General features: G+C 44.3%; 7 protein-coding genes across 7 annotated transcripts; 2 read left to right on the top strand and 5 right to left on the bottom strand.

Annotated features, from left to right (window-relative positions):
- Nucleotides 1–293: 293 nt before the first annotated feature.
- On the top strand, nt 294–2,045 carry NEUTE1DRAFT_78053 (uncharacterized protein; the record flags this gene model as incomplete). Its single annotated transcript, XM_009850703.1, has 2 exons — nt 294–1,161; nt 1,216–2,045. The coding sequence occupies 2 exons, from the start codon at nt 294–296 to the stop codon at nt 2,043–2,045; spliced, it is 1,698 nt and encodes a 565-aa protein (XP_009849005.1).
- Nucleotides 2,046–3,153: 1,108 nt separating this feature from the next.
- NEUTE1DRAFT_59372 (uncharacterized protein) lies at nt 3,154–5,585 on the top strand (the record flags this gene model as incomplete). Its single annotated transcript, XM_009850704.1, has 2 exons — nt 3,154–3,181; nt 3,313–5,585. The coding sequence occupies 2 exons, from the start codon at nt 3,154–3,156 to the stop codon at nt 5,181–5,183; spliced, it is 1,899 nt and encodes a 632-aa protein (XP_009849006.1).
- Nucleotides 5,586–6,276: 691 nt separating this feature from the next.
- On the bottom strand, nt 6,277–7,875 carry NEUTE1DRAFT_144873 (uncharacterized protein; the record flags this gene model as incomplete). The annotated part of the gene is made up of 1 exon (XM_009850705.1): nt 6,277–7,875. One exon carries the CDS (start codon nt 7,873–7,875, stop codon nt 6,277–6,279), a length of 1,599 nt encoding a protein of 532 aa, XP_009849007.1.
- A 1,531-nt stretch (nt 7,876–9,406) lies between these two features.
- On the bottom strand, nt 9,407–10,468 carry NEUTE1DRAFT_135777 (uncharacterized protein; the record flags this gene model as incomplete). The annotated part of the gene is made up of 1 exon (XM_009850706.1): nt 9,407–10,468. The coding sequence occupies one exon, from the start codon at nt 10,466–10,468 to the stop codon at nt 9,407–9,409; it is 1,062 nt and encodes a 353-aa protein (XP_009849008.1).
- A 1,093-nt stretch (nt 10,469–11,561) lies between these two features.
- Nucleotides 11,562–13,016, bottom strand: NEUTE1DRAFT_108275 (uncharacterized protein; the record flags this gene model as incomplete). The annotated part of the gene is made up of 1 exon (XM_009850707.1): nt 11,562–13,016. One exon carries the CDS (start codon nt 13,014–13,016, stop codon nt 11,562–11,564), a length of 1,455 nt encoding a protein of 484 aa, XP_009849009.1.
- A 795-nt stretch (nt 13,017–13,811) lies between these two features.
- Nucleotides 13,812–14,294, bottom strand: NEUTE1DRAFT_108276 (uncharacterized protein; the record flags this gene model as incomplete). The annotated part of the gene is made up of 1 exon (XM_009850708.1): nt 13,812–14,294. The coding sequence occupies one exon, from the start codon at nt 14,292–14,294 to the stop codon at nt 13,812–13,814; it is 483 nt and encodes a 160-aa protein (XP_009849010.1).
- Nucleotides 14,295–16,011: 1,717 nt separating this feature from the next.
- Nucleotides 16,012–24,647, bottom strand: NEUTE1DRAFT_135779 (uncharacterized protein; the record flags this gene model as incomplete). Its single annotated transcript, XM_009850709.1, has 2 exons — nt 16,012–16,696; nt 24,220–24,647. The coding sequence occupies 2 exons, from the start codon at nt 24,645–24,647 to the stop codon at nt 16,012–16,014; spliced, it is 1,113 nt and encodes a 370-aa protein (XP_009849011.1).
- Between the last annotated feature and the right edge of the window lie 1,127 nt (nt 24,648–25,774).

The raw sequence follows: 25,774 nt of genomic DNA on the forward strand, positions 1-25,774 counted from the left end.
GGTCTCAACTTCCGAGGTCGATCCTTCAGCCAACCGTGACTCGATCTTTCTTTCTTTCTTTCAAGAGCAGATTTCACGTCTAGGTTCCTTTCCTGGGCCATTTTCCAACATCTCAGCACAACACCCACTGTTTGCGACAAGTACTGCGTTGCCTCACTTGACCAATTTCAAGCAAGAGACTGGAAAGCGCCATGGCTGAGCCAGATTTGAAAGACCAAGTCGCGGACTCGCGCAGGTCCACGTCGACGGCCGCTGCCACGGACACGCTCACTCATGGCTCAACGCGTACTTCAATGCAGGCGGATCACCAGCAGAACCAACATCAGCTTGACGCTGGACAAGAAGCTAGCCATGATAACGGAGAGAAACAGCAAGAGCAAGCCGGTCAAGCTTCACAACCAGTCACCGAACTCACGCCAGCTGTACCTATTTCCGCCGAACCCGTGTCCCTCCTGACCGGCGAACCTCCGAGCGAAGCACCTGTCGTCGAGCAGCCTCCCAAGTACTCGATTCACCCAGCATGGGCCAAGCGCCTCATCATCTTCGGCGCCTCCATCTCCGCCTTCTTCTCGCCCCTCACCGCTCAAATCTACCTCCCAGCTCTGCCTACCGTAGCTGACGACTTCCATGTTACCGCGTCCAAGGTGACCCTGACGGTGACAACCTACATGATCTTCCAAGGCATCACGCCCATGTTTCTTGGGGGACTGGCAGATTCGGCGGGCCGTCGACCTGCCTACGTCATCTGCTTTGTCATTTACATCGGGGCCAATATCGGTCTGGCCTTGTGCAAGAACTTTACGAGTCTCTTGATTCTCCGAATGCTGCAGAGTGCAGGGTCGAGCACCACCATTGCTCTTTGCCAAGCCACGCTGGCAGATATCACCACCAGTGCGGAACGAGGACACTACGTCGGCATCACGGCGCTTCCTCAAGTCTTGGCTCCGAGTCTCGGTCCAGTGGTAGGCGGTCTGTTGACCAACTACCTCGGCTGGCGCTGGATCTTCTGGCTGCTCACCATCATGGCTGGCGTTAACCTTTTGGGCTTGCTCATGTTCTTCCCCGAGACTTGCCGCAAGATCGTAGGCGACGGCAGCGGTCGCAAGGATTCGCACTGGATATACTGGACTGGCTGGCAGCTACTCCGCGACAACCTAGCCCGTCGCGAACGCCGCAGGGAGCGGAAGCGTCGTGAGGCTGAACTCTCCAAGGAAGACCCGTCCAACCACAACAATGGCCTCCACCTCACCGTCTCAACTGCCTCTGCCCCCCGTCAGAAGATCAAGCTCAGCCTCACCACACCTAATATCCTCCAGTCTCTCACACTTCTCTTCCGCTCCAAGCAGCTCGCCATCCTTCTCTCCTACTCAGCTATTGTCTTCTCCGGCTTTTACGCCATCGGAACCGCCATGCCTAACCAGCTCTCGACCCTCTACGGGCTTAACGACATCGAAATCGGCCTCATGTACCTACCCATGGCTGGTGGTTCCATTGTCACAGCCTTTGTTATTGGCAAGGTTATCACATGGAATTTTCACCGCCATGCCAGGCGCCTGGGCATGGTAATCGACAGAAGCCGGCAGACAGATCTGACTGCCTTCCCCATTGAGCGAGCGAGACTGGAGGTGGGACTGCCGCTCTTGGCGCTGACCAGTGCTGTGGTGATCTCATGGGGCTGGGCCATGCAGAGCAAGACCAGTCTGGCGGCGCCGTGTGTTTTGCTGTTCCTTCTGGGAGTTGGCATGATTGGATTCAACAACACGGTCAGCACCCTGGTTGCGGATATCTACCCGGGCAAGGCCGGAGCGGCGACGGCAGCCAATAACTTGACGAGATGTTTGCTTGGAGCGGCAAGCAGTGCGGTGATCCTGCCGATGGTCAACGGAATAGGAAGTGGATGGGCTTATACCATCTTTGGAGGATTGTATGTGTTCTTTGCGCCGTTGTTGCTGGTGCTTATGAGTAGGGGAATGAGGTGGAGGGCGGAGGAGAAGTGGAAAGATGAGGCCAAGGAGGAGAAGAGAAAGCAGGAACAGAAAGCGTGAGTGTGTGATGAGAGAAGCGGAAGGGCAAGCATAAGGTCGTTCAGCTTGATTTTGAAGGGGAGTAGGGGAAGGAGAACGTGTTGTGATACCCATTGCTTTCATCCAATTGCTTTTCAGCGTTGCATTTCCGGCGTCGGGTTTGGGGTCCGGGTCATAGACGGGATATAATCTCCAAGTTCAATGTGTAGAACGTCATATATGACTTTTCGTATTAGATTCAACGTTCCATGGTGTCATTTCACCTGCGGGCACTTTGTAGTGCCGCAAAATAGACGGCATACATGATAGACCAGGATTGTTTCGTCTCAATTCAAAATGAGAAGAAAGTAAAACTCTTACATGAGGAAAAGAAGGGAGAGTGGACCAAAACAAACAACTGAGTTATGAAACGGCCATGATCCCCGATTCGTTCTGGAAAAATCGCCAAAAAAAAGTTTCAATTGCGCCAGCCGCGAATCGAACGCGGGGCCCATCGATGGCAACGATGGATTTTACCACTAAACCACTGGCGCTTATTGATGTCATCTGCATTTGAACGTTGCAACTATGAGCATCGGCGGTAACCTCAAAACGCAAACCGGAGTTGAAGACATTGTTAGGGCCAAAAATTTGAAAGCAAATCAAAAGGAAACGGGATGTAATTAGATAATGTGCTGTAACAAACGAACTTGATACACGTATACTCCCTGGATGGAGATTACATCATGGTACGAGCCAATTTGGTGCTCCGGCGCTTGGGCAGGTAGGATGAGCGTACATGTGTTCCCCGGTGGGACGGTACTGGTTGGTCCGAACGTGAGGGGAAAAAAAAGCCGGTTGCTCGAGCAGTAACGAATTGAAAGGAAATGTCTCGTCACATCACGGCCTTTTTTTAACATTATCATCGCCGTCTGTGTAGTTGCTGACGAGTCAAAAAATATCAGCCATCTCGGAGCCGAGGGGGTCCTACCACCATCATCCGTCCAGAGCCATGACGACTGCTCCAACCCCACACGGCCGGGAAGACGATCCTTGCCCAAGAACGGCCTACCACTTCTCGGCTCCGGTTCCTGGGAACCAGTGGGGATCGCGTGCCCGCTTTTGACGACAGATAAACACAGCCCGCGCCATGCCCAATCTAGGAGGTGTCAATTGTCGTACGTCTCGGCAATTCCGGTCTGACTCCGGGCCGCTGACAACCAACACCCACCCACCATTACCAATCGCTGTTTATAATAAGCTGCGTAGTCATCCCCAACAACGCTGATGATTGTTTCACCACCTCCAGTTCCAATTGTCTTTCAAACACGAAAGGCAACATCATCATCAACCTTGAATATGGAGAAGGGAACCTCTCTCCCGGTGGCCTACACGCCCACGCCGGCCCCAGCATCCACCACCCGATGCAAGTCCCTCAAGACCGTCGTCAAAGCCCTCGCCCTCGGTCTTCCGCTCTACGCCCTCTACGCCTGGCACACCAACCAAGCAATCATTCCATCTCTCTCCCGCGCCAATGTCAACTTTGCCTCCCAATGCGAGCAACCTCCCCCGCTCAAGCCCAGTCAAAATGAGAAGCTCGACAAGGCCTACGACTTCCTCTCCACCGAGGCATTCCTCAACGCCTCCGTCGCCCGCCTCTCGGGCGCCGTGCGCGTCAAATCCGAGTCCTTCGACGATCTGGGCGCCGTCGGCGAGGACCCCCGCTGGGACGTCTTCTACGACTTTGCGTCCTACCTCAAAAAGACCTTTCCCTTGATCCACTCCAAGCTGCAAGTCGACAAGGTCAACACCCACGGTCTGCTCTACACCTGGGAAGGCTCCAACAAGGACCTCAAGCCGACCTTGCTCATGGCCCACCAGGACACCGTCCCCGTCCCGCCCGAGACGATCCCCGCCTGGACTTACCCGCCTTGGTCCGGCGAGTACGACGGCAAGTACATCTGGGGTCGCGGCGCAGGCGACTGCAAGAACCAGTTGATCGCCATCATGGAGACGGTTGAGCTCCTGCTCGAAGCCGGGTGGGAGCCCAAACGCACCATTTTGCTGTCTTTCGGTTTCGACGAGGAGTGTTCCGGTCGACAAGGCGCCGCTCATCTATCCAAGTTCATCGAAGAGCGTTACGGGAAGGATTCGCTGGCTGTCATCGTCGACGAGGGCGCCGGCTTCGAAAAGACATGGGGCACCCTCTTCGCCAAACCGGGCACTGCCGAAAAGGGATACACGGACGTTTACATCACGGTGCGCATGCCGGGCGGCCACTCGTCTATCCCTTCGGACCACACCAGCATTGGCGTCCTCAGCGAGCTCATCACGCGCATCGAAGCAGAGCAGTACCGCACCCATCTGGAAGAGGAAAACCCGTACTTCACCCAATTACAATGCGGCGCTGCTCACTCGCCTCAGTTTTCCCACAAGCTGAAGAAACTGCTTGCCCATCGGAAGCGCCACTCTTCTTCTTCTTCTTCCTCCTCTTCTTCTGCTGAAACCTGCAAAACAAAAGACTACCTAGCCCTCGAAGCCGCGCGCGAAGGCGGCCCAGCAATCAAATACCTAATGCAAACCTCTCAAGCAGTCGACGTCATTTCAGGAGGTATCAAAACCAATGCTCTTCCCGAACGTGTCCGCGCAACAATCAACCACCGCATCAACATAGGCGAAACTCCCCAAGTCGTCTACGACCGTCTAACCAACCTCGCCGCGCACGTCGCCAAGAGACACGGCCTTTCCCTCCACGCTTTTGATTCTCCCCCCTCCTCTTCCTCCTCCTTTGATTCCTCCTCCACAGACCTGGAGGTGGAACCCCCCAACTCCCTCATCCTCTCCAAATCCTCGCACGAACTCCTCGTCGCACCCATTACCCCCTCCTCCCCCACCAGTGGAGGACCCTTCGCGGTATTAGCAGGCACCACCCGCGCTCTCTACGGTGAACAAGTCATTGTCACCCCCGGAATCATGACGGGAAATACAGACACCAGATACTACTGGGACTTGACGAGACATATCTTTCGGTGGGGACCGGGGTATGATCCTTCTGACGACGATGCTGGACTGGGTAATATCCATACGGTCAATGAACGGGTCAGTGTTAGGGCGCATGTGAATGGTGTGAAGTGGTTTTGGATGTTTTTGAGGAATATGGATGAGGTGAAGGGTGAGTGAGGTGGAGGTGGATGGGGAGTGAGGTTGCGTGAGGTGTAATATTTGGAAGAAGATGGGGGGATGGAGCGGTGGAAAGATGGAAGGTAGAAGGTTGATGGGGAGTGAGGTTGAGTGAGGTTAGAATGGGGTTCAGATGGTACATGGTGGAAAGATGGATGGTAGATGGATGGGAGGAAACAACATGAATGCCTCGGGGGCGATGGGCAAGCGATAAATGAAAATGAAAGAGAGGGAGAGGAAGGGACATTTGTATCAACGGGGGTGGAATGGAGGATGTTGATGATGCCGTACATGAATTGATGACGAATGAGGAATGAAGAGTAGGTACCTCCAGCGTATTCCTCTTTAGAAAGAAATATGAAATGAACTGGTTTTGGGGAGTGGAATCTCCAACTTCTATTGGTACATCTCCATCATTTATCCTTAGTGCAGGACCAGTGATCAAATCAGCCTAATGCGACCTCCCAATGTCATCCTACCCAGCTGATTGTTCTGAAGATGCACGCCCCTGAAAGCCGCCTCATTGTCTAGCCAGCCATTGTGTCTGGTTCAGGGGACTGCAGTATGCGCATGTTCCCTCGACAACCAATGCATGATGCAGGAGGTGTTGACTTCTTGTTGGATTGATACACCACTTCGAGTTTTTGGTCATGTACGATTCCCATTTCCCTTGTCTGATGTCCATATTCACACCATATGGCAATTTTTACACATTATCATTCTCATATTTTGTTTCTAGAGAATCTACCTGTGAACTCCATTGGATCTCAATGTTTACCGAAGTATGGGTTGCCCGCTACGCCGAACTCCGTGAATACAGCAAAGAGAACACCTATAATCATGTACTCGTCCACCTGGCCATGCACAATGCGAATACCTTCCGTCAGCAAGCTCGACACAGAAACTCCTTGACGAGAATCTTTGAGCAATAAATCGCAAGCCGGCCGGTGACTAGGTACACCAACCACGTCCTTGGCGACCTGTTTCAGCCCATCCAGCCACAAACGCCATCCCGCCCTGGGTCTTCCAACCAAGGGGAGCCTCCATGCAACATGTCTCGCTCGCTTGTCTCTCGCTTACACTGCTCGCACAATCACTTCTCAGCATAAACCGCCTCATATATCTCCGACATCCTCCCACAAACATCATCAAACTCGTCCTCATCCAAGCGACACCACACTTCCATGGTGCTCAACCACAAAATCTTCTCCAGATCCTTACCCGTGGTCTCAATAATCCACTTTGGATCTCCCCACAGGCGCAAAAGCTTGCCCGTCTTCTCATCCATCTCCACCAGTCCCGTTTTACTGTTGACCACGTCCGAGAAATCCGGTTTGACGCCGTTGTGGTGGAAGAACATCATTTTCTTTTGGTCCTGCTTTAACGTGAGGTTACCCACTGTTGACAGCCACGATGAGTCGAACAGAAAAGGGGAATGGGTATCGATGGGAGCTGGATGCTTGGCTTCTTTGGCAGCTTGCTGCAATGCCCGCCAGTCCTCGACAGGATCCATCTGCTTCATGAACATGCCGCGCCATTTCCCGTTGGCGCTGCGGCCGTGGGCTTTCGGCATTTTCTTGACGTCATAGAACCCCTTCTTTTGACCTTGGGCGGAGGGGAGCTTGGTCCATTCCATGGGTGGGCGGTAGCCGCCGTGTTCGACGGGTCTTTTGGCGAGCTCTTGGAGGACGTACGCAGCTTGGAGAAAGGTCTCCTTGTCGCCTTCTCCCGGTCCGTGCTGCGAGAGGATGGCCATGTAGTGCGTGGGGCCGTGGTAGTTGTAGTAAGACGCGAGTAGGAGGGTGTCGGCGTGCCGAGCTTTGTCGAGGACGATCATGCCGCTTTCGGAGCTCGCGCGGTCGGTGAGTTGCGGGACGGGAATGCTGCCGGCAATTTGGTAGAAGTACTTGGAGCCGGAGGGGACCCAAAAGTCGGGCCAAGCAATGAATCCCGTAGACTGGAAGGGCTCTGCGCCCGGAGCGAAGATCTTGTCGGGGTTGTTCGCTATGATGATGTCGGCGTCGAGGAAGAGGATGTTCTGAAAAGTGGAGGTGACCATGGCGAGAAACTTCCACTGGAAGCGATCGAACTTGGGGGGATGAGGGTTCAGGTGTGCCCAGATATCTTCGAGGTAGATACAGGCCGCGTTATAATGCGGAACGAGATTTGCGCAGAGATTGTCAATCCAAACCGAGGACGAGTCGATGACGATCTGAATGGGAAGCTTGGAGCCGGATTGGCGCGTCATCACGAGCAGAGTGATGACTTGACCAAAGTTGCCCTTGCCGGCTGTTGTCACGATACCGGTCGTGTCGGCATCGTAGGGGAGGTGGCGCGCAAACTCGGGGAGTGTCTTGATGAAAGCAGCGTGGGACTTGCTCAAATCACTGACCTCTTTGGGATTTGGCTTCCAGATCTCGGGGCGAGCACGGTCAAAGTCGGGTACCCAGTTCAAGGCATCTACCTTTTCCTTGAACGTGAGAGGTGGCGAATGAGGTCGGGCTGCCTCGAGACGGGCAAAGAACTCGACCCAGAAATCATTGGGCTCGTGAGGTAAAAGTCGCAGTCGTGTTGACTCTTCGGCGAGGATGGCGGGGCGGTGGTGGTAAAAGTAGATGACCGTGAAGAGAAGAGGGAGGATCAGAGCAATGTACTTGAGGCCGCTCAAGTTGGGCGAGCTTCCGATCACCATGGTGACACCCGCAAACTTCAAGCGCGAAGCTTGAGTAGCGCTTCCAATTTTGTGGTGTTGAGGAGACGAAAGGTGACGGCGGGGTAATCCGTCTCCGTCAATTGGGAGGAAAGATGTTTAGGTGTGGGAGAAAAAGGTGGGTCGGTAATCGTCTGACTGCCAAGCAAAGAAGGGAATGGGAAGATTCAGTGGTTGACACGAGTCTGGACAATAGTTTGGTGTGGCAGAAAAAAAGAAGGATGACGTCAGCCGTCAGATGGAAAGATGACTTGGTGTGTGGTTGCTCCCGTGTCTCTTAAGTTCTCCCTTGGAGGTCCTTCCACAGGTCCCTTTAAGGTGACTTCCGCTTTGTCTCGCCCTATTTGATTCGGCTTCGAGCAACTGTTGGTGGTGGGATTCCCAAGCAATCACAACCTACCTAACCTGGGGTAATGAAACCTTCATGAACGGTGGAACCGTCGAAGGAATGGAAAGCACATTCCGCACAGTACAAGCACATTTATTGTGCCACTTCCCGTTCAACGCGCGTGAAGCCTCCAATGATTTCTCTCTGCCAAGTGTTTGGAGAATTTGGAAGCAAACCAAATCTCACCGTCCGGTTGTACGGCAGGCAGGCAGTCACTTGCCTATTGCAACATCCGCTTACATTGTACGACCCATGCTGATATCTTCCCTTTCTTCAGTGAACTCAACCTTCTCCTATTCTACAAAGTCATCCTCGGCTCGCCTCTTCAAGATTGTCAAAGATTAGGTCATGATGAGTAGCCTATTTAATTCCTCTTTCGGAACTTTAAAATGGCAACAACGGCTTCGGATGCCAAAACCCGTCGTGGACCAAACAAACCCTAAATTGGCATTGGAATCTGAGCCAGTGGATGTTCTGGCAATTCCCAAGTTCGCACTGTAGCAAAAGCACCAAGCCTAGGCCCTTGGGTTGAGGTGCGGTGAGCACTCTGACATTTATAGGTATACCTCTACCTACATGCTTCGCTAAGGATAGGGTAGCCTCCGTGGACCGACCTTTGCTGATGATACCCTAGCAATACGATGTCGATCAGATCATTCAGATGCAAGGTACACGTTTTGCTAGCGCCAACAACATAATTCCAGACCACGAGGGTGAAAATTTTCTACAACTTCAATATTTTTAACTGGCCAGTTGGACCGTACATTAACAGGCTACGAGCTGAGGGTAAAGGGGTATGTTCATCTACCAGGAAGCCACCGCCGCTTCATTGCCGACCACGAATAGTGCTCGTAGATGATCATCAACAGGGATATAGGTCAGGATCTTCAACATGGGCTCACTATGCTCAACGTCACGACGATGTCGTTTAAGCACTCGACGAAAACACAACAGGTATCACTTTTAAAACGCAAAAATTTCTTGTGGATTACGGGGCAGAACGTGATCTTATTGTTTCTCCATCCGTTGAGTAGAGGTATCCGATATACGCTTGTCTGGCTTGCGATGCACTGCCGTCGCGACTTGGACTGTTGTCCCAGTATCTGCAAGTGGATCACGGGCTGGCTATGTGATCTCCCCATACTCAAGGGCACATATACAATCGTCGACCTCGTATCTCTTAGAATTCCTCTGGCCCGAGGAATCCTTCGGCCACTTCTCAGGCGGCGGCGACAATGCAGCGTTCCTCTTAAACTTCCTCGCGTCCAGCCAGCTCATGTCCAGAGCTTCAAGGTCCGTACCTGCCCGCCTCTCCTTCGAATTGTTGTCCCACAAGATCATTTCCCACTCGTCGTCCGACTTTTCCTCTTCCAACCAGCGCTTCCACTTCAATGGTTGGTGGGCCATGGAAAGAATCTGAAGAAGCCCCGCCACCGTTGCCCAGCAGTCGTTGGTCGCGTTGTGCCAGGCAAACCCCTTGCTGCCAAAGTCGGAGGAGGCGGACGCCAACGAGACACCGAGCGAGTAGAGCATTTCCTCGGCCTTGTTTCTCGGTCTGCGAAACCGCATATGGAAAAGCCTGAGGAGTTGGAAGTCCCACTGCTCTGCGCCATGGGCGGTGATGTCCACGCCGGCCTCGCGGAAGACCGAGGTCTCCAGTCGGGCGTCCCAGTACAGAACGATGACTTTGCGCTTCTTGCCCGCCGCCGTTTCCTTCCGGGAAAGACGCCTTGTCGACAGCCACTTCATCTTGTTCGTGATGATAGCCATTGCCTTCTCCCTGTTACAGAAGTAGCTCTTGGCAAAGTAGCAGCTGTAAGGCATTGCCTTGTGGGACTTTGCCTCGACCGTCTGGTGTACGAAGCAACTGTCGGCCGTGAAGTTCTTGTACTTGCGCATGATGCAATGTACAGAGCGGATCTTGGGAAGCGCTTTCTCGACAGTGAACTTGCGTGACGGCGAGCGATGGTCTCGGGGGTCGTACCAGGCCATGCCAACTTCTGACAGCCGCTCGTAGTACGATGCGAAGGAAAGGTGGTCAACACACTCAAAGTCGATCGACACGAGGATTGTGTCTTTGAGCTGGTTGTACATGTCCTTGAGGTCTTGAATGCTGGACACGGAGGGAGGTTCGTAAAGATATTCGTCGACCTGTCTTCCGGTCGACTCTACTTCCTTTGACGCCATGTTGAGGAAGGAGGTGGGAGGTTGGAAGATGTTTGAAGGTGAAGAACAGCCAACGCGACTGTTCACGAGAGAAGAGGGAAAATTTATATAGAAAATCAATCGTTACGCGTCTCGTCGATGTCTCGAGCGAAGGTTGAGGTTGTCGTGAGGTTGACCTCGAGTGTTGAGAGGGTGAAGTTCAAGTTTGAGTTGGTGAGGTAGTGGAAAGATGGCGAGGTTGTGGATGACGGATTGACAACAGGACGTGGGCTTGCTGGTTCTATTCAGTCGACTTTATAGATTTACGTTTGAAGGAAGGGAAAGTCAGGTCTGAATTTCGGGAAGTCCTGGTGAAGGTAAATAGGCAGAGTACGTGTGCTGCTGCGGACTTCGAATTCCATCCCGGCGTTCTTGCGAACCTGATGCTCCTGCATGCAAAGACTGAATATCCTACCGGCATTCACTGTGCTTTGCAACTTCACTTCCTTGAAGCGGGGCTTGTAGGCAGGAGCACCCTTTCTGCCAGCTGCAAGCCGGAGGTGCGGAAGGTGCGGAAATTTCCAGTTCACGTCTCCAATGTGCAGGAGAACTCAGGGAAAATACCAGGCACTCCCTCTCCGCTTGACGAGAAAAAGTTGAACAGTCTTCCTTCCCTTTCTAGACTATCACTGATCTGTAGATACCGAACCTTGACCAGGACTGGAAGGAGCAGCAGAAACCGAACTCGTGAAGATGGGCAGGAACTTCTTTCAAAAAGTCCCTTTCCCATGAGTGCAGCTACATGCATGACTGGCTGTACGTTGTGACAACTCTGTGCGCATTTGCCTACAGAGGTACATTATAATATATGTGTGAACCGGAATATTGAAGTACCCCTATTCACATTTCTTCTCACAGATTTCTGATGTCCGTCCAGTTAATCGCCGCCCATCCGGCTACCTTTATTTATGCAGCAGCCTACGTATATCGGACTTGCGTCCTCTTACCTCTTCCAAAACTGCCAGATTATCACTGAAAAGGAGACAGCCACTTCTGAATTGATGAAATTGTATGAAATCTAGGTCGCTCGCAAGTACCCCCCTGCCGTCCAACTTGACAACCCCGACTTTCGGCCTCACAAAGCCCATTCGACGTCTTCCACATATCGTTTCTTGCGTCCTCGTTTGTTCCTTCTCGGCGCCTTGTGGGACCAGTCGTTGTGGTTCGAATTGAGGGCCTTGACGGTGCCATCGGAGTGCTCGTGCTCTTCTCCATTATCTTCCCCGTTCGGCCAACCACGTCCGCAATCACGATCATCCTGAGCATCCTCAAAACCGTTGTTCTGATCTGGGCTGTCCATGTCGTCAGGCCAACCACTGCTCGTGTTGTCACCCGAGCTGTCCTTGGAACTCTGGCTCCAGTCGTCGAACCCATCCATACCCTCCGGCCACCCGGTGCCGGACCTGTCGCTTGGGGTCGCCTTGCCCGATGTCGACTGTTCGAGATTCAAGTTCGCCATCTCGTCGACAGGAAGTCCGAGCATCGAGTTGGAGGCAGTAGCAGTCGTGGCCTCAGCCGGCTTCCAGGACGTCGTTTGTCCTGGTCCTTGGTGCTTCCAGTTGTTGCCTCCACCCCTCTGGTATCCTTTGCCCTGTCCTCTGCTCTTTGTCTTTGTCCTCGGAATAGGCGCAATTGCCAAGTTCTTCTGGTAAACTGCCGGATCAACCCACCCGAACGAGATGGGAGCAAGGTCTATTTTGTGGTCAAACCAAGTAACCCATTCGGCTTCGGTCATCAACATGAACCGCAGGAAAGCAATGAGCTGCACGACAGTGTCATTGCACCCATTGTGCAACGGCAGGCCCGTACCCAAAGCGCCTAGGGAACCAAAGGCCTTTTCACCCTTTGTCTTTGCGTTCCTTGAGTTTGGGTTCTCATGGAACCGAGCACGAAATGGATACCAGATTTGGATATCCCATAGCTCGATGTTTGGGCACAAAGACGCGAGATCGAGGCCGCCATAGTAAAAGGTGGACTCTTCGCAATGCGAGTCCCACACAATGACCTTGATGTTGCGGGTTATACCCGCGGCCTTCTCCTGCTCTGTCAAGTTCTGTGTTGAAAGGTCCTTGACGATTTCAGCAAGGCGTCCCATGGTCTCGGCTTTTGTGAGGAAAGCCGAGTCGACAAAGCGACAGTGGTAAGGCCTTGCGTGGTGAGCACGGCCAGGGTCCAAGTGGGCGTGGCGATGGTACGGTGCCTCGCAAGTCTCCTCTGTCTTATCCCGGAACTCTTCGGTGATGATGTGCTCCGAGACTATGAGCTTGGCAAGGCTTTCAAGACGGTCATTGCTGCCGTCACTGGGATGAGGGTGGTCGGTTCTGGATAGTCGATTCCTTGTGTCGTATGCCGCGACCCCCTGCTCCGACATCTTCTGATATTGAGTGATGCCGGGCCCGGAGAGGTGGTCGACATTTTCAAAATCGACCGATAGGATGACTGGGTCTTGTTGCTTCAGCACATGTCGAAATTCACCGAGTGTCTTGTAAGTCCACACTGGGGCCGGTTCCGTCGCAGTGATATGCACCATGTTGTCTAATGCGAATTGTTAGCACGAACTACTTTGCGCAGTAGCACCAACAGTCTTACCTGCTGTATATCTTTGGTCAGAAATGACAATGAGGAGAAGAAGGATGTTTCAGTTCGCTGTGATGTGAGCTGAAAAAAGATCCAGCTGTGGTTGTAGTGTTGAGGAGAAAAGAGGAAGTTCGATTTCGAATGTGGGAGCTGACTTTATATAGGTTGTGGGAGAAATTGGGAGCTTTATACACTTCTACAGGTTTGAATATTGTTTCATTAGAGGTGCGAGGGTCGTTGGTGAAGGGAACTCTCAAGGTTTTGCGGGTAAGGCCCAAACGAAAATGTGAGGTTTCGGTCTCCACGGCCGCTGACAAGACAACCCACAAAATCAGGTCAGATCCAAACCTGGAAGGTTTGGAGATATCTGGAGGGAATGTTCAGTGAAGGGGTACTTTTTGTCTTTGAATGAGATTTCACCGGGACCGCAAGTATCGCACAAATGAGAGAAAAGGTTTAGTTGGTATTATCAAGCCAAGCATCCATCCCACTTTGCTTTTGTCATCACCACGAATCGAAGAAACGCGAGAACCTCCGCAACCGTGTCGTTAGTTGCGTTATGGAGAACGGTCGATGACTGTCCCTCGGAATCCAGCGCTCCCACGACGCCCAAAGACGCAAAAACAGTCTCGCCTGCTGTCCGGTAATGGGGAAAGCGAAGGCGGAAGGGCATCCATATCTGGAAGTCCCACATTTTAGTGTCGGAGCCGAGGTCGTCCAAGTTCATTCCAGCTTGTCTAAAGATCTTCTATTCCATCTCTGCACACCAAACGATGATTCGGACTTGTCGCTGGGCACCTCTTTCCTTCTCATCACCGGTGAGGTTGCTAATCGTAGCCTGCCTTATAGCATCCTTCAACCTTTCGACCCTCTGCTCCTTGCTGAGGCCGATGGTCGACCTTGCAAACGAACAGTGGTAGGGCCGCGCTTTGTGCGGCGCTGGGGCCTTGCTGGGCTTCTTGGTGTTTTTAGGATGGAAAAAAGCAGGGCAAGTCATCTCTGTGATGCCCTTCCACTGGTCAATGACAATGTGGTCGGCGGTGATGTCCTTTGCAATGCTTTCAATTTGCGCGACTGCAACCCTCTGCTGTAGGGATTGTTGGTTCTGATGACTGTGAGCGATTGTGGTGTCATGGTTACCCCTAGGACTACGGGTATTGCTGTTAAAAGTTTTGCCAGTTCGCAAACTGCCGTGTCGAAATCGTTGCTCGGTGGCATGCGTCTCATGCATTTCTTTTCCCTATTTCCCGAATTTCAGGCATCCGGCGTCCGGCCTCAGGCTGAAATTAGGTATGGTCGTAAATATCCCGTTCCACACAGTGGAATGAAATTGGAGAGAGGTTGATCCTGTCGTCGAACTACGCTACCTACTCGCCGCTCTTCAAGATTTTGAACCGCAAGAAGGTCAACATCCATAGAGATAGTAAGGACCCTAATGAAGGATTTTGGCTGCTGATGTTGTTGCTTGCCGTATTATACCTCTGGACTGGATGGAAAGGGTGTGTTGGACATGAAATGTTCTTGATGGGAGAGCCGGAAATCATCTTATAGGATGACGGAAGAGGAAATCGCCATCCACGGGGCCCATTTAATGAAAACAAAACTAGGTACAAGGTTGATGGATGGTTCTTTCCGTTAATAAGAGGGACGTTGGGTATTGGGTTATTTATATGAAATCGAGTCGTCCATATATGACGGCCTACCATCTGTGTCCAAAGTCCGGACATCGGTAACTCAATTTAGTGTGTCTAAGGGTATAGAGGCAGGTAACGAAGTCAGCTGTATGAATCACGAATAGGTACCAGAGCCTCAGTTCTTTCCATTGTCCCGAAGAACATGTCGCGTTTTACCACCTCCTATAATTTGCACGTAGGCCATGAATGTGGACACTGAAGAAAATGAAGCTGATCATCAGGCTAAAAGACTTCCTAGACGCAATGAAAAGAAAAGGGAAAGTCCACCTGAACTATCACTGACGATTGAAGCTGAAACTTTGACTGAAGACCTGACTTCCGAAGCGCGAAACCCTGAGTCGCAACAAGCGTTTTCTAATAGACAATACGTGTAAAGAAAACAAGAATTGTTTTCCAAACATTGATTGTCTCCCAAGATCCAGAAGTCAAAAGTATAGGGTATAACCTTCTATACTGTAGTGGTTTTGATAGTGGCCTTTTAAGGTGAAGGCCGGCATTTGAAGTTCCAATTGAAAGGTCTTTGGGAATAGCTTCAAAAAGTTGGTTACGAACAGGAATCGAACAAAGGCCACAAGCAAGAATGAAAATAAAGAACTACTTCATTAACTGCTTAACTACTAAACCAATTGGTTATTTCTAAAGGAAGTAGTTGGTTCTTTCCATTGATAAAGGTCGCCGGGGGGAAGAGAGCGGAGGAAGGAAGGTAGGACTTTAAGACTTTGAAAATTTTCAGAATTTGGACCCGACCTAGAAGGATACTATTTTACAGCGCTTACCCCCTATAAGAAACATGCATTGGTTATTAAACATTAATTGTGGTTATTATCCAACAACCATAATACATGTCTAGAAACAGATTTTCCCACTAAGGTTTATAACTACCGGTACCTGGGTGGGAACACCCTCATACAGACCAGCTGACCTAACGTTAAGCCAATGACTACCATACTACGAGAGACCCGGAATCTGCCTTGAGCACTCCTCCCGCTTGAGGGCCCTATTCTTCCGGGCCCTTTGTTTCCTCGACCCGCCTCCTTTCCTTCCTGGGCTCTGGTCTCCCTGTTCGAGTGTCGTTTGACCCTTCCTCTCCTCACTTGCATCACCCAGGATGCGGACGTCTGAGTGCTGAAGTTGAAGGTTGTAGGTTGCTTGGCTAAGGGTGGCAATCTCGGCGAAGGTACCGGCGACATTGGCGGCTTCAGGGATTGGCTTGTCCAGTTCCATGGTCGTGACTTGCTGATGGGATAGCTGGATTTAAATGTTGCTGGAACCAGGTGTACCGTTCTGTCTGTTGTAGTTGCCCCCGTGAAGTGGTTCCTTCCAGCTTGAAGATTGCTTTGCGTCCAAAGACTGGCCATGCTTTCCCTGGATGTGGTTCCCATGCCCTTGCATCCGCTTCCTTGGCTGATGTCTCCTCTGGTTTCCAGGAGCCCGACTTATGTTGTCCTGATAAATGGATTCATCCAGCCAGTCGAATGAAATTGGAGACAGGTTGATCCTATCATCGAACCACGCCATCCACTCGCCGCTCTTTAAGACCTCAAATCTCAAGAAAGCCAACAATTGTGCGACTGTGTCATTTGTCGCATTGTGAAGAATTGTTGTGGGATTTCCCACATGGTCTGTCGCCCCGAGAACCCCCAGGCTAGCAAAAGCCTCTTCTCCCTTTGCTTGACCATTGTTCTTGCCGTTGTCCAAGCGGATGCGGAATGGCGACCACGCCTGGAGGTCCCAAGCTTGGATATCACTGCCGAGCTCGTGGAGGTTGATGCCAGCCTGTCGAAAGATTCTATCTTCAAGTCCCGAGTCCCAAAAGAGAAGTCTGACCTGTCTTTGGTCTCCGTTTTCCCTTTCCGCGGAAGTGAGATTCTGGCTCGTGAGGCTTTGGAGGATGGCTTTCAGCTTTTCGATAGATTGGTCACGGCCGAGGATCGTCGACCTGGTAAATCGGCAGTGATATGGCCGCGCCGTGTTGTAACGAACCGTTACAAGCACAAAAGTATATCGCTAGGATGATCAATAGACAACGGTAGTAGTAGCCAAAAGGTACTAATCGATTGTAGAAGCTATTGCTTGCTGGAGGGCCATAATAACGAAGGCCGGGAGGCCGTCTTATATACTAGCTCTCAACCGGTCCCGTAGTCCCGATATTTTGGGACTCCGGGCTTGCCCCGTAGTCCCGTTATTCCGGGACCCCGGGCTCCTCCTAATTAATTAATTTATCTAAACTTATTAATTAGATCGTAATACAATACCCCTCTTCTATAGCTTTATCTTTAACGCTATAATATAATTTTATAATACCAATTTATCCGTATTCAATACTTAGGTACTAATGAATTATATTAGTAATTACTTTAATGCCTATTGTACCCTCCGTCTCCCTTTCCTTCTAATTTATCCTTCTTATTAACTATATTACCCTAAATTTTTATAAGTAAACCTTTCTCTTTCTCTTTCCTTTATTATCGATATTACCTATTATACCCGTATTATATATTGCTTCGAATCGCTTTACTCAAAAGAAGGTATTTACTAATACGTTGGTTCGCTATATCGAATAGTTCGGTAAAGTTCCTATAATACTATACTCTAATTATTATTATTATAATCGATCCTACGTTGTAGATCGTTCGAAATCTTCATCGTACAGTAAATACATTCGTTGTAAAGTAGTGTACAATGTATTAGCTAATCCGGATTTGTAATATAAATCTTATTTCTTAATAGTTACTACGGGTAGTAGTAATTAATATAATACTAATAAATAAAGAGATAGAGGAAGCAAAGAGGTTAGAGGACGAAGAAGAACGATTAATAAGGGAAATTGCAATCCTTTAAAATCGTTTACTTTATACCCGGGAGTAAAAGCGCTATTTACTTCGTTATTAGAAGGAATATTTTAATCGGAGGATAACGGATTTAGAGGAAGAAATATCTAAAGGAACCTCCGCTAAGGAATCTTTTTCTATCGTTAGGCCTACTAAGGAGCCCGATTAATTAAGGGAATTAAATATAATAAGTCCGGAGTCCCTAGAATATTTAATAGTTTCGGCTAATTAAAAAACCGTTAGTAGAAGTTTATAATCTTATTTTTAAAGTTGAAAAGGTTTTCGATTAATTCCTATATATTACTTTTGTAGCTGTAGCCTTACTATTTAATTAAATATTCTATATTACTATCGCTATTGACCTTAAAATCCAATATAGTTTCTATAATAAATTTATTGCTATTATTCTATATTTGTACGTTTTTATCGATTTTAATATTCTTAAGTACCGGTTCTAATAGCGAAATATAAAATATAGGTTATTATTGTATTCCTTTAGGAAATTCAAGCCTATAATTGCTAGTATTAACTTTTTCTAAGATTTTAAAGGGTTCCAATTTCTTATAATTAAATTTATTGCTTAATCGTTTAATTTTAATATTTCGGCAAAGAAAATAAACCTTATCTCCCTTCCTAAAGGTCGGTACCGACGACCTTATATAGTCGTAATACCGGCTTATATAATCCCTAACGAAGATTAATTCATCCTTAAGAATCTAATATATTTCAGTTAGACGCTTAGTTCGAATATAAATTTATAGTACAACCGGCTCTAAATCCTAACCTTATTTAAAATTTATTTTATAACTATAATTCGTAAAGAAGGGTATAACTTTCGTTATTTCTATCTTCGAACTATTATAAAATATTTACGCCGTTAATAGTAGCTTAGCCCAATTATCTTATTTGTAATTAATATATACTTTAAAGTATACCTTTAAAATCTAATTTATTCGTTCTATTTACCTATCCGTCCTTATATAATATATAGTAAACATCTTATATTTAACTCCTAATTTATTTATAAATACTTACTAATATTTTAATAAAAAAAATTTATCTCTATTAATAATTAACTCTTTCAACTATTTATAATTGGAAGTAATATACTTTATAAATATATATTCTAATTACTTTATATTAATATCTTCTTTAAATAGGAGGAAGTATAAGAATTTTGTAAATTAATCGACGGCGATTAGTATACTATCGTACTCGATTCTTATAATTAGGTCGTATAACGTAAGTAGCTTTATAATAAAGTTTATAATTATTAATTACTAAGGTACTTCCAATATTAGGAATAATTCAAATAAACCGTACAATTTATATTAATTAGTTTTAATCTTATAGTAGGTTTCGTATTCCTACAATACCTCCGTAACAACGTCTTTCATCCCTAAAAACCCGAATAATTATTATATTCTAGCGAGGGTACAAATAATTCCTATGTGCCCTTCTTCTTTAAATAATTCGTAAATAGCTCGTACTAATTCTTTTTATAAAGGGGGAAGTACCTATAATTTACCTTTATATAATTAAGGTATTATAAAGGTAAATAGATATAATTTAATTTCTTCATCGTCGATTTTGTATTATACTTCGGTAATTCGCTAAATCTAATCGCCTAGGTCTATTTTAATTATATTATAAATATTAACTTTATTATTTATAATTTATTTTTATAAGGGTTAATACTATAGTAACCTATTTATATTAATTTAAAATAGAATAAGGGAAGTAGTAAATCTATTTTTTATTTTAAGGTCCTCCCTTTTTGTAAATACGTCGGCTCTTGCGTTTTTAAATCCCTTATAGTAATAAATATTAAAATTAAATTACAATAGGAATTCCGACTAACGGGTTTATTATTAGTTAAACTCCTTCGTAATTATAAAATATATTAAATTCTTATAATCTAAATAAATTTTAATTTCGTACTTCGTACTACTAAATTACGGCTTCTATTCCTTAAAAGCCTAAATAATAAATATAAACTTTTTATTATAAATTGGATAATTAAATTCGGGTCCTCGGAATACTTTAGAATAAAACGTAACGGAATATAGTCTTTCTTATTCATTATATTAACCGAATTATCCTCCTATAACCTAATTAGACGCGTCGGTTTCGATTTCGAATTCTTTATCTAAATTTAGGAATATAAGAATAAGATTGTCTAGAATTATTTATTTTAGGATTTTAAAAGCTTTATTATACTCCTAAGACTATATAAATTCAATATTTTTTTTAATTAGGTCGTTAAATAATTTAATTATACTTCCAAATCCCTTAATAAAGCGCTTATAAAAATTAATGAAGTTTAAGAATCCTTAGACTCCGGTTATTAAAGTAGGTATTAATTATTTAGTAATATTTTTAACCTTTATAAAGTCTATACGAATTTAGCCGGGTAAAATATAGTATTCTAAGAAATTAATTTATTAAACGTAAAATTTACTCTTCTAAGGGTTAACTGATAATTTAACTTTTTCTAAGGCGGCGAGGACTTTATGTACGTATTTCTAATATTATTCTTTATTTTTGGAGAATATAATAATATTATTAATATATACTATTACGAATTCGCTTGTAAATTATTTGAATATAGCGTTAATTTGTAATTAGAAGGAGGCGGGTATATTTATTAACCCTTAGGGTATAATATAATATTTATAATATCCTAGAAGCGTCCTAAATATAATCTTCTATTCTTCTCCTTTCTTTATACGGATTTAAAAGAAGGCTAATATTAAATCGAACTTTAAAAAGATAATAGCCTTTCCTAACCGGTCTCGTATTTCTTAAATTAATAATAATAAATATTAATTTTTAATAATATTATTATTAAAATACTAATAATTAATAACGAAGCGTAATTCTCTATTTTTCTTTAGTATAAAGAGTATAGGGGAACTATAGGGGGATTAGGATTCTCAAATATATTTTAATTTTAACCTCTTATCGATATATTTTTTAAACGCCTTTATTTATATAACGTTTAATTAATAGATTTTCTAATATTTAAATTTAGTGTCTTTTTTTAAGGGTATTTCGTAGTTCTATAAATTATATATTAGTAAAGAATACTCTAATAAACCTTAAAAGATTTTATACTTTCGATATTATACGGGGATATCTTTAAATTTATTATTTTTACTAAGGGGTAGTTCGGGAAGTAGCGTTTCCTCCTCGATATTATTTATAAATATAATTATCCTTAATAGTTCGGGTAATATAGTTTCGTATAATAAAGGGTGTTAATCCTTTCTATTAGTAATTAAAATTTCTTATTCTAGAGCTTCGGGAATTTATCGCTTCCTAACACGGTTGTTACTCTAATTAATATCCGGATTATACTTTTTTAATTATAATCTTCCTAAAATAGCGTTATATTTCCCAATAAATATAATATTAAAAACGATTTTTTATTTATTATTATTAATTATAATTTTTAATAGTATTATTTCTCTTAATATTTATCCCTGCTCGTAACTAGGGCTTTTCCCTTTAAATATATATATTTAATATAATTTTTTTTTATAAATTTAGGGAATCTTCTAATTGTTTACAATTTAGGGTATAATAAAGTTAATTAATAATTCTAAATCGAATATAACCGTTGTAATCCCTTTAAACGGCTAAATCTAATCTATTTAAATTTAGTAAATCGAATTGTCGCTTCAGTTTACTTTGAGGACCTATAGTGGACTAGTTATTTATAATCCTCTTATAAAGAATTATCGCTATTTCCCTATCTTCTATATCCTTTACGAATATAGTATTTCTTTGGGGGTTTAAAGCCGCCGACCGCTTTATTAATACTAAAAGATACTACTATAATTTCCTCCTTCTTAAAGACTAAGTATAATTATTAGTAGTAGTATCCTTTCTCTTTTAAGGCTTATTTAAAATACTATTACTAAACTTTATTAATTATATAAATAGTATAATTAATTTAATAATAGTCTTAGTATCGAATATATAGGGATTCTATATATTTTTAGGGATATTCCTCCTTTAATAAAAACTTTATAAAACGATTGCCCTTCTTCCTATTTTAAGTATAAATATCCTATAAATTTATAGAGTCTTTATAATATATTCTTTTAATAAGGACGGGGATGCTATTTTCTTAAACGTATTATAGGAAATAATTGTACTCTATTTTATAAAATAAATATTATAAATAAATATTATATAAATATTAAATCTAAATAATCTTCCTATAGGAAGGGTAGCCAAAATAAATTTATAGGTAATTCTTAATTTGCAATTTCCAAAGCTAATTATAAATAGTATAGATATTTATACTAAAAATAATTATTTTAATTAATTAGAATATTTATTTTAGAGGGTAAATTTCAACGAATTTATTTTCGTTAAAGGGGCCCGTATAATATTTAATTTAAAATTACTAATTATATTTCTTATTTAATCCGAATTTATTAATTTATTTAATATCCTTTATAATCTTTTTCTTAAGTCCTTAAAGTAATATTTAAATAAATATAATAAACTCTTCTAATTGCTTATTAGATTCGTAGAAGGAACCTTTATAAGACCCTCTATTTTACTAATAAATACTATAATATTAATAATTATATATAATCTATTAAACTTTAAATTCTTTAATTCTAAACGTTTTAAAATTACTAAAGCGCTTTAGGTTATCGATTTCTTATTAGAATCTTTCTATATAGTCTATATATTCGGTAGTATTAATATCCGAATCGGACCTTATAATATTAGATAAATTAATATAAATAACGGATTTAGTATATTTAATAGTATTGAATAACTATTCTTCTTTAATAATAAGGGCGAGCGGAATTCGGGCCGGATTATTAGAAATAAGCGGAATAGCCCTTCTATAGGAATTCTCCTTATCTTTAAAATCCTACTTTTCTTATTTAAATTACTTATATTAATTGTATTCGTTAAGAATTATATAATTATTAATAGATTTATTATTATAATTTACTATATAAATAGTATAGAGAAGTTCGTTATTAGTAATAGTAGCGAAGGTAGTAGCGAAATTATAATTAATTTTAATATTATTAATATCCTTACTTTTACTTTTATTAATAGAATTAATAGAGTAAGTAGGGACGGACTTCTATCCGTTAATTCGATAGTTATTACCCTACTTATTACTTCTACTATAATAATTATAAGTAAAGTATTTTAATTTATTATATTTATAATACTTTTTATCTTTATTAAATTTTAATTCACTATTAAATTTATATTAATTGTAATTATAATTATCGACTATATTTATATTTATTAGGCCGGTATATATACTATATATAGTACTACGATTATAATTATTATAATTATTACTGCTATACTAATATTTATAGCCGGTATTAGCGTAGGGGCGGCTATTGCTTAACCCTTTCTTGTATTTGTATTTAAAAAGGCGGTTATCGATAATAATAACTTTATTTATATATTTATTGAAACTTCTAATTTTATAATCGACTTTAATAAATTCGTCCTTAATATCGCTCTTCAAACCTCGGTAGAATTAATATTTAAAGCCTTCGTTATTCTAATCGATACGGAACGTAAATTATTTAAATTCGACTACGTAGAATATAACTAACTTAATCTAACGAAATTTATTCAATTTAATCTCGGCTTAACGGATTTTATTAGTAAATTTGAAGATTTAATTAATAGCGCCTTCAAAGTAATCGAAATTATTAAAAATCTAGATAGTTTTAGGATATATATCGGGCTATTTATATCCAAAATAATTAATTTAAATAGGCTAGAACTATTTGAGAGTTTTACCGGTTAAGAAGGAGGTAGTATATAAGACTATTTAAATAGGGTCTTAAATATTAAAGAACTTTAGGTTAGTATAAATCTAAATAAAAAATCCTCAAAAGTCTTCCTTCTTAGTACTATCGAATTTAGGAGGCGGATTAAATTTAATTTTAAAAAGTGGAGGATCGCTATAGACTATATAATCGGATAGGACCCTTATACTTAATTTATTAATAATTTCGCGGAGTTCAACTATAGTAATAATTTTAATAATAGTAGGGATAAATTCGGCTAATTTCTTACTTTAAATATCGAAGTAATATATAATATCCTACTTAGCGCAAAGTTTAGTAACTATAACCTTACGTCTATTGTTATCTTTAATACCGGTTATAGAATCCGCTCCGGGGCCGGGATTTCCGGCTATAGTACCCGGGAGACTAATTCTAACGGGTCCTCCGGTAGTAGGGTTATTAATCGGATTTCCAAATATAATAGTAAAAGGTTAGGGCGGGGTTTAAAGAAACTTAATAAACTTAAAATTGAAGAAACTTAAGTATAATAGTAAATCCTAGAATACTAATATACAAATTAATAAATAAACAACGTATAACGAACCGTTACAAATATAAGAGTATATCGCTAGGATAATCAATAAATAATAATAGTAGTAGCCAAAAGGTATTAATCGATTGTAGAAGCTATTACTTGCTGGAGGGCTATAATAACGAAGGCCGGGAGGCCGTCTTATATACTAATTCTCAGCCGGTCCCGTAGTCCCGTTGTTCCGGGACCCCGGACTCCTCCTAATTGGTCAATCTATCTAAGCTTATTAATTGGATCGTAACACGTGTGAGGGACTCCGGCCTTCTTCGTCCGGTCTCGATGCCAGAAGGCCTTACACGTAGTCTCCGTCTCATGCTTCCACTCTTCCACGAGAAGATGGATAGCGGTCGTTGACTTCGCTAGATCCTCCAAAATAGTATTGGAAGTTGAGGTACATGTATTGGTGGTTGTTTCTGGGGAGGAAGAACTATCTCGTAGGTCGTAAATCGCCACTCCAATTTCCGACATTTTCTGGAGGTCCGCGCCAATGTGGTCGTCCACTGTTTCGAAGTCTATCGCGCAAAAAACGGCCTGCTTCGTTGACTCCTTGAAGACCTGTAGTTCGTCAAAAGAGTAAACTGGCGGGGGCGCCGCTGTGGTCTTACTACCTCCATTGCGCGGCGCCACGACCTCGTTGTCGCTATCTAGAAAGTCGGAGTCCGAGGAGTACATGATTAGGCAGAGGTAAGTAGGCAGAGGTAAAGATAGTCTAACTGTTATCGGCTTGTACTGGGCTGGGTCTGAGGTGACTTGTGAGCGATTAAGAAAAGGAGAAGAAAGTTGAGCGAAGAGGCAAAGGACTTGCAGGCGTTATAGGAGTAGAGGTATCAGGAAAAGAAGGATATAATTGACGAGAGAGACAGCGGAGTGAATGCCCGTGATCGTAAAGGTTTGAGGTGGAGGCACTCACAGCAACCTGCACTAACAAGCTGGCAAGGTTCGTGACAGCCTCAGGGCCCAATTTGGTGAATAGCAACTCGACCCTGCATTTTCTCAGTAACCTGAAGTTTTAACTCCACCTGCCCCATTACATCTAGTGCATCAAACCTTCCAAGGTTTATTCCAGGTTGTTTTTACAGCCTTTGTGCCAACAGGCTCGACAGGTCACCTCGGTTTCGTGCTTCCACTCATCAACCAGGATGCGATGAGCGGTCGTAAATCTTAGGTTCCCAAGTCCTCGAGATGCGTAGCTGGGTATTAGACCTGATGGTGGTCGACGTGGTTTGGGAGATTGCGGACATGGAGGGACTAGATGTAATTCGCGGGTCGTAAACCGCGATTCCAGTTTCGGACATTTTGTCTACGTCGGTTCCGACGTAGTTGTCGACACTCAACAGTCTCAACGTCGACGGCACAGATGATTGCGTGCATTGTTGAAAACTTGAAAGCCTCCAAGTTCTCAAAAGAGTAGACCGGGGGGGGGGGGGGCGGTGTGGTCTTAGAGGTACTCTTACGAGGCGCCAACCCCTCGCCCAGGGCACCGAGCGACGAAAAAACCTCTTCCCCCTTGCTCTGCGCTTTGTGAAATCGGATCTGGAAGACCGACCACAATTGGAGGTCCCAGATTGTCACATCTGAGCCAGTAGCGGTCGAATCAACGCCGCCGAGATGAAGTAGTTGGCCCAAAACATTTCCAATTGATGGAGTATAGGAGAGGTGTTCTTATTATCCTTCACGAGGGCATAGTCCTAGGCCTTATGAGACCTGGTGCTTGAAGAAGTGTTGTGTAAAACGGTAAGGTTGTGTTCGGAGCCGCTGTAGAGCTTTAGAGATAACGTTGCATTACCGTATATGGTCCG

Source organism: Neurospora tetrasperma (assembly GCF_000213175.1).
Source record: "Neurospora tetrasperma FGSC 2508 unplaced genomic scaffold NEUTE1scaffold_2, whole genome shotgun sequence".
NCBI classification, from domain to species: Eukaryota; Fungi; Ascomycota; class Sordariomycetes; order Sordariales; family Sordariaceae; genus Neurospora; species Neurospora tetrasperma.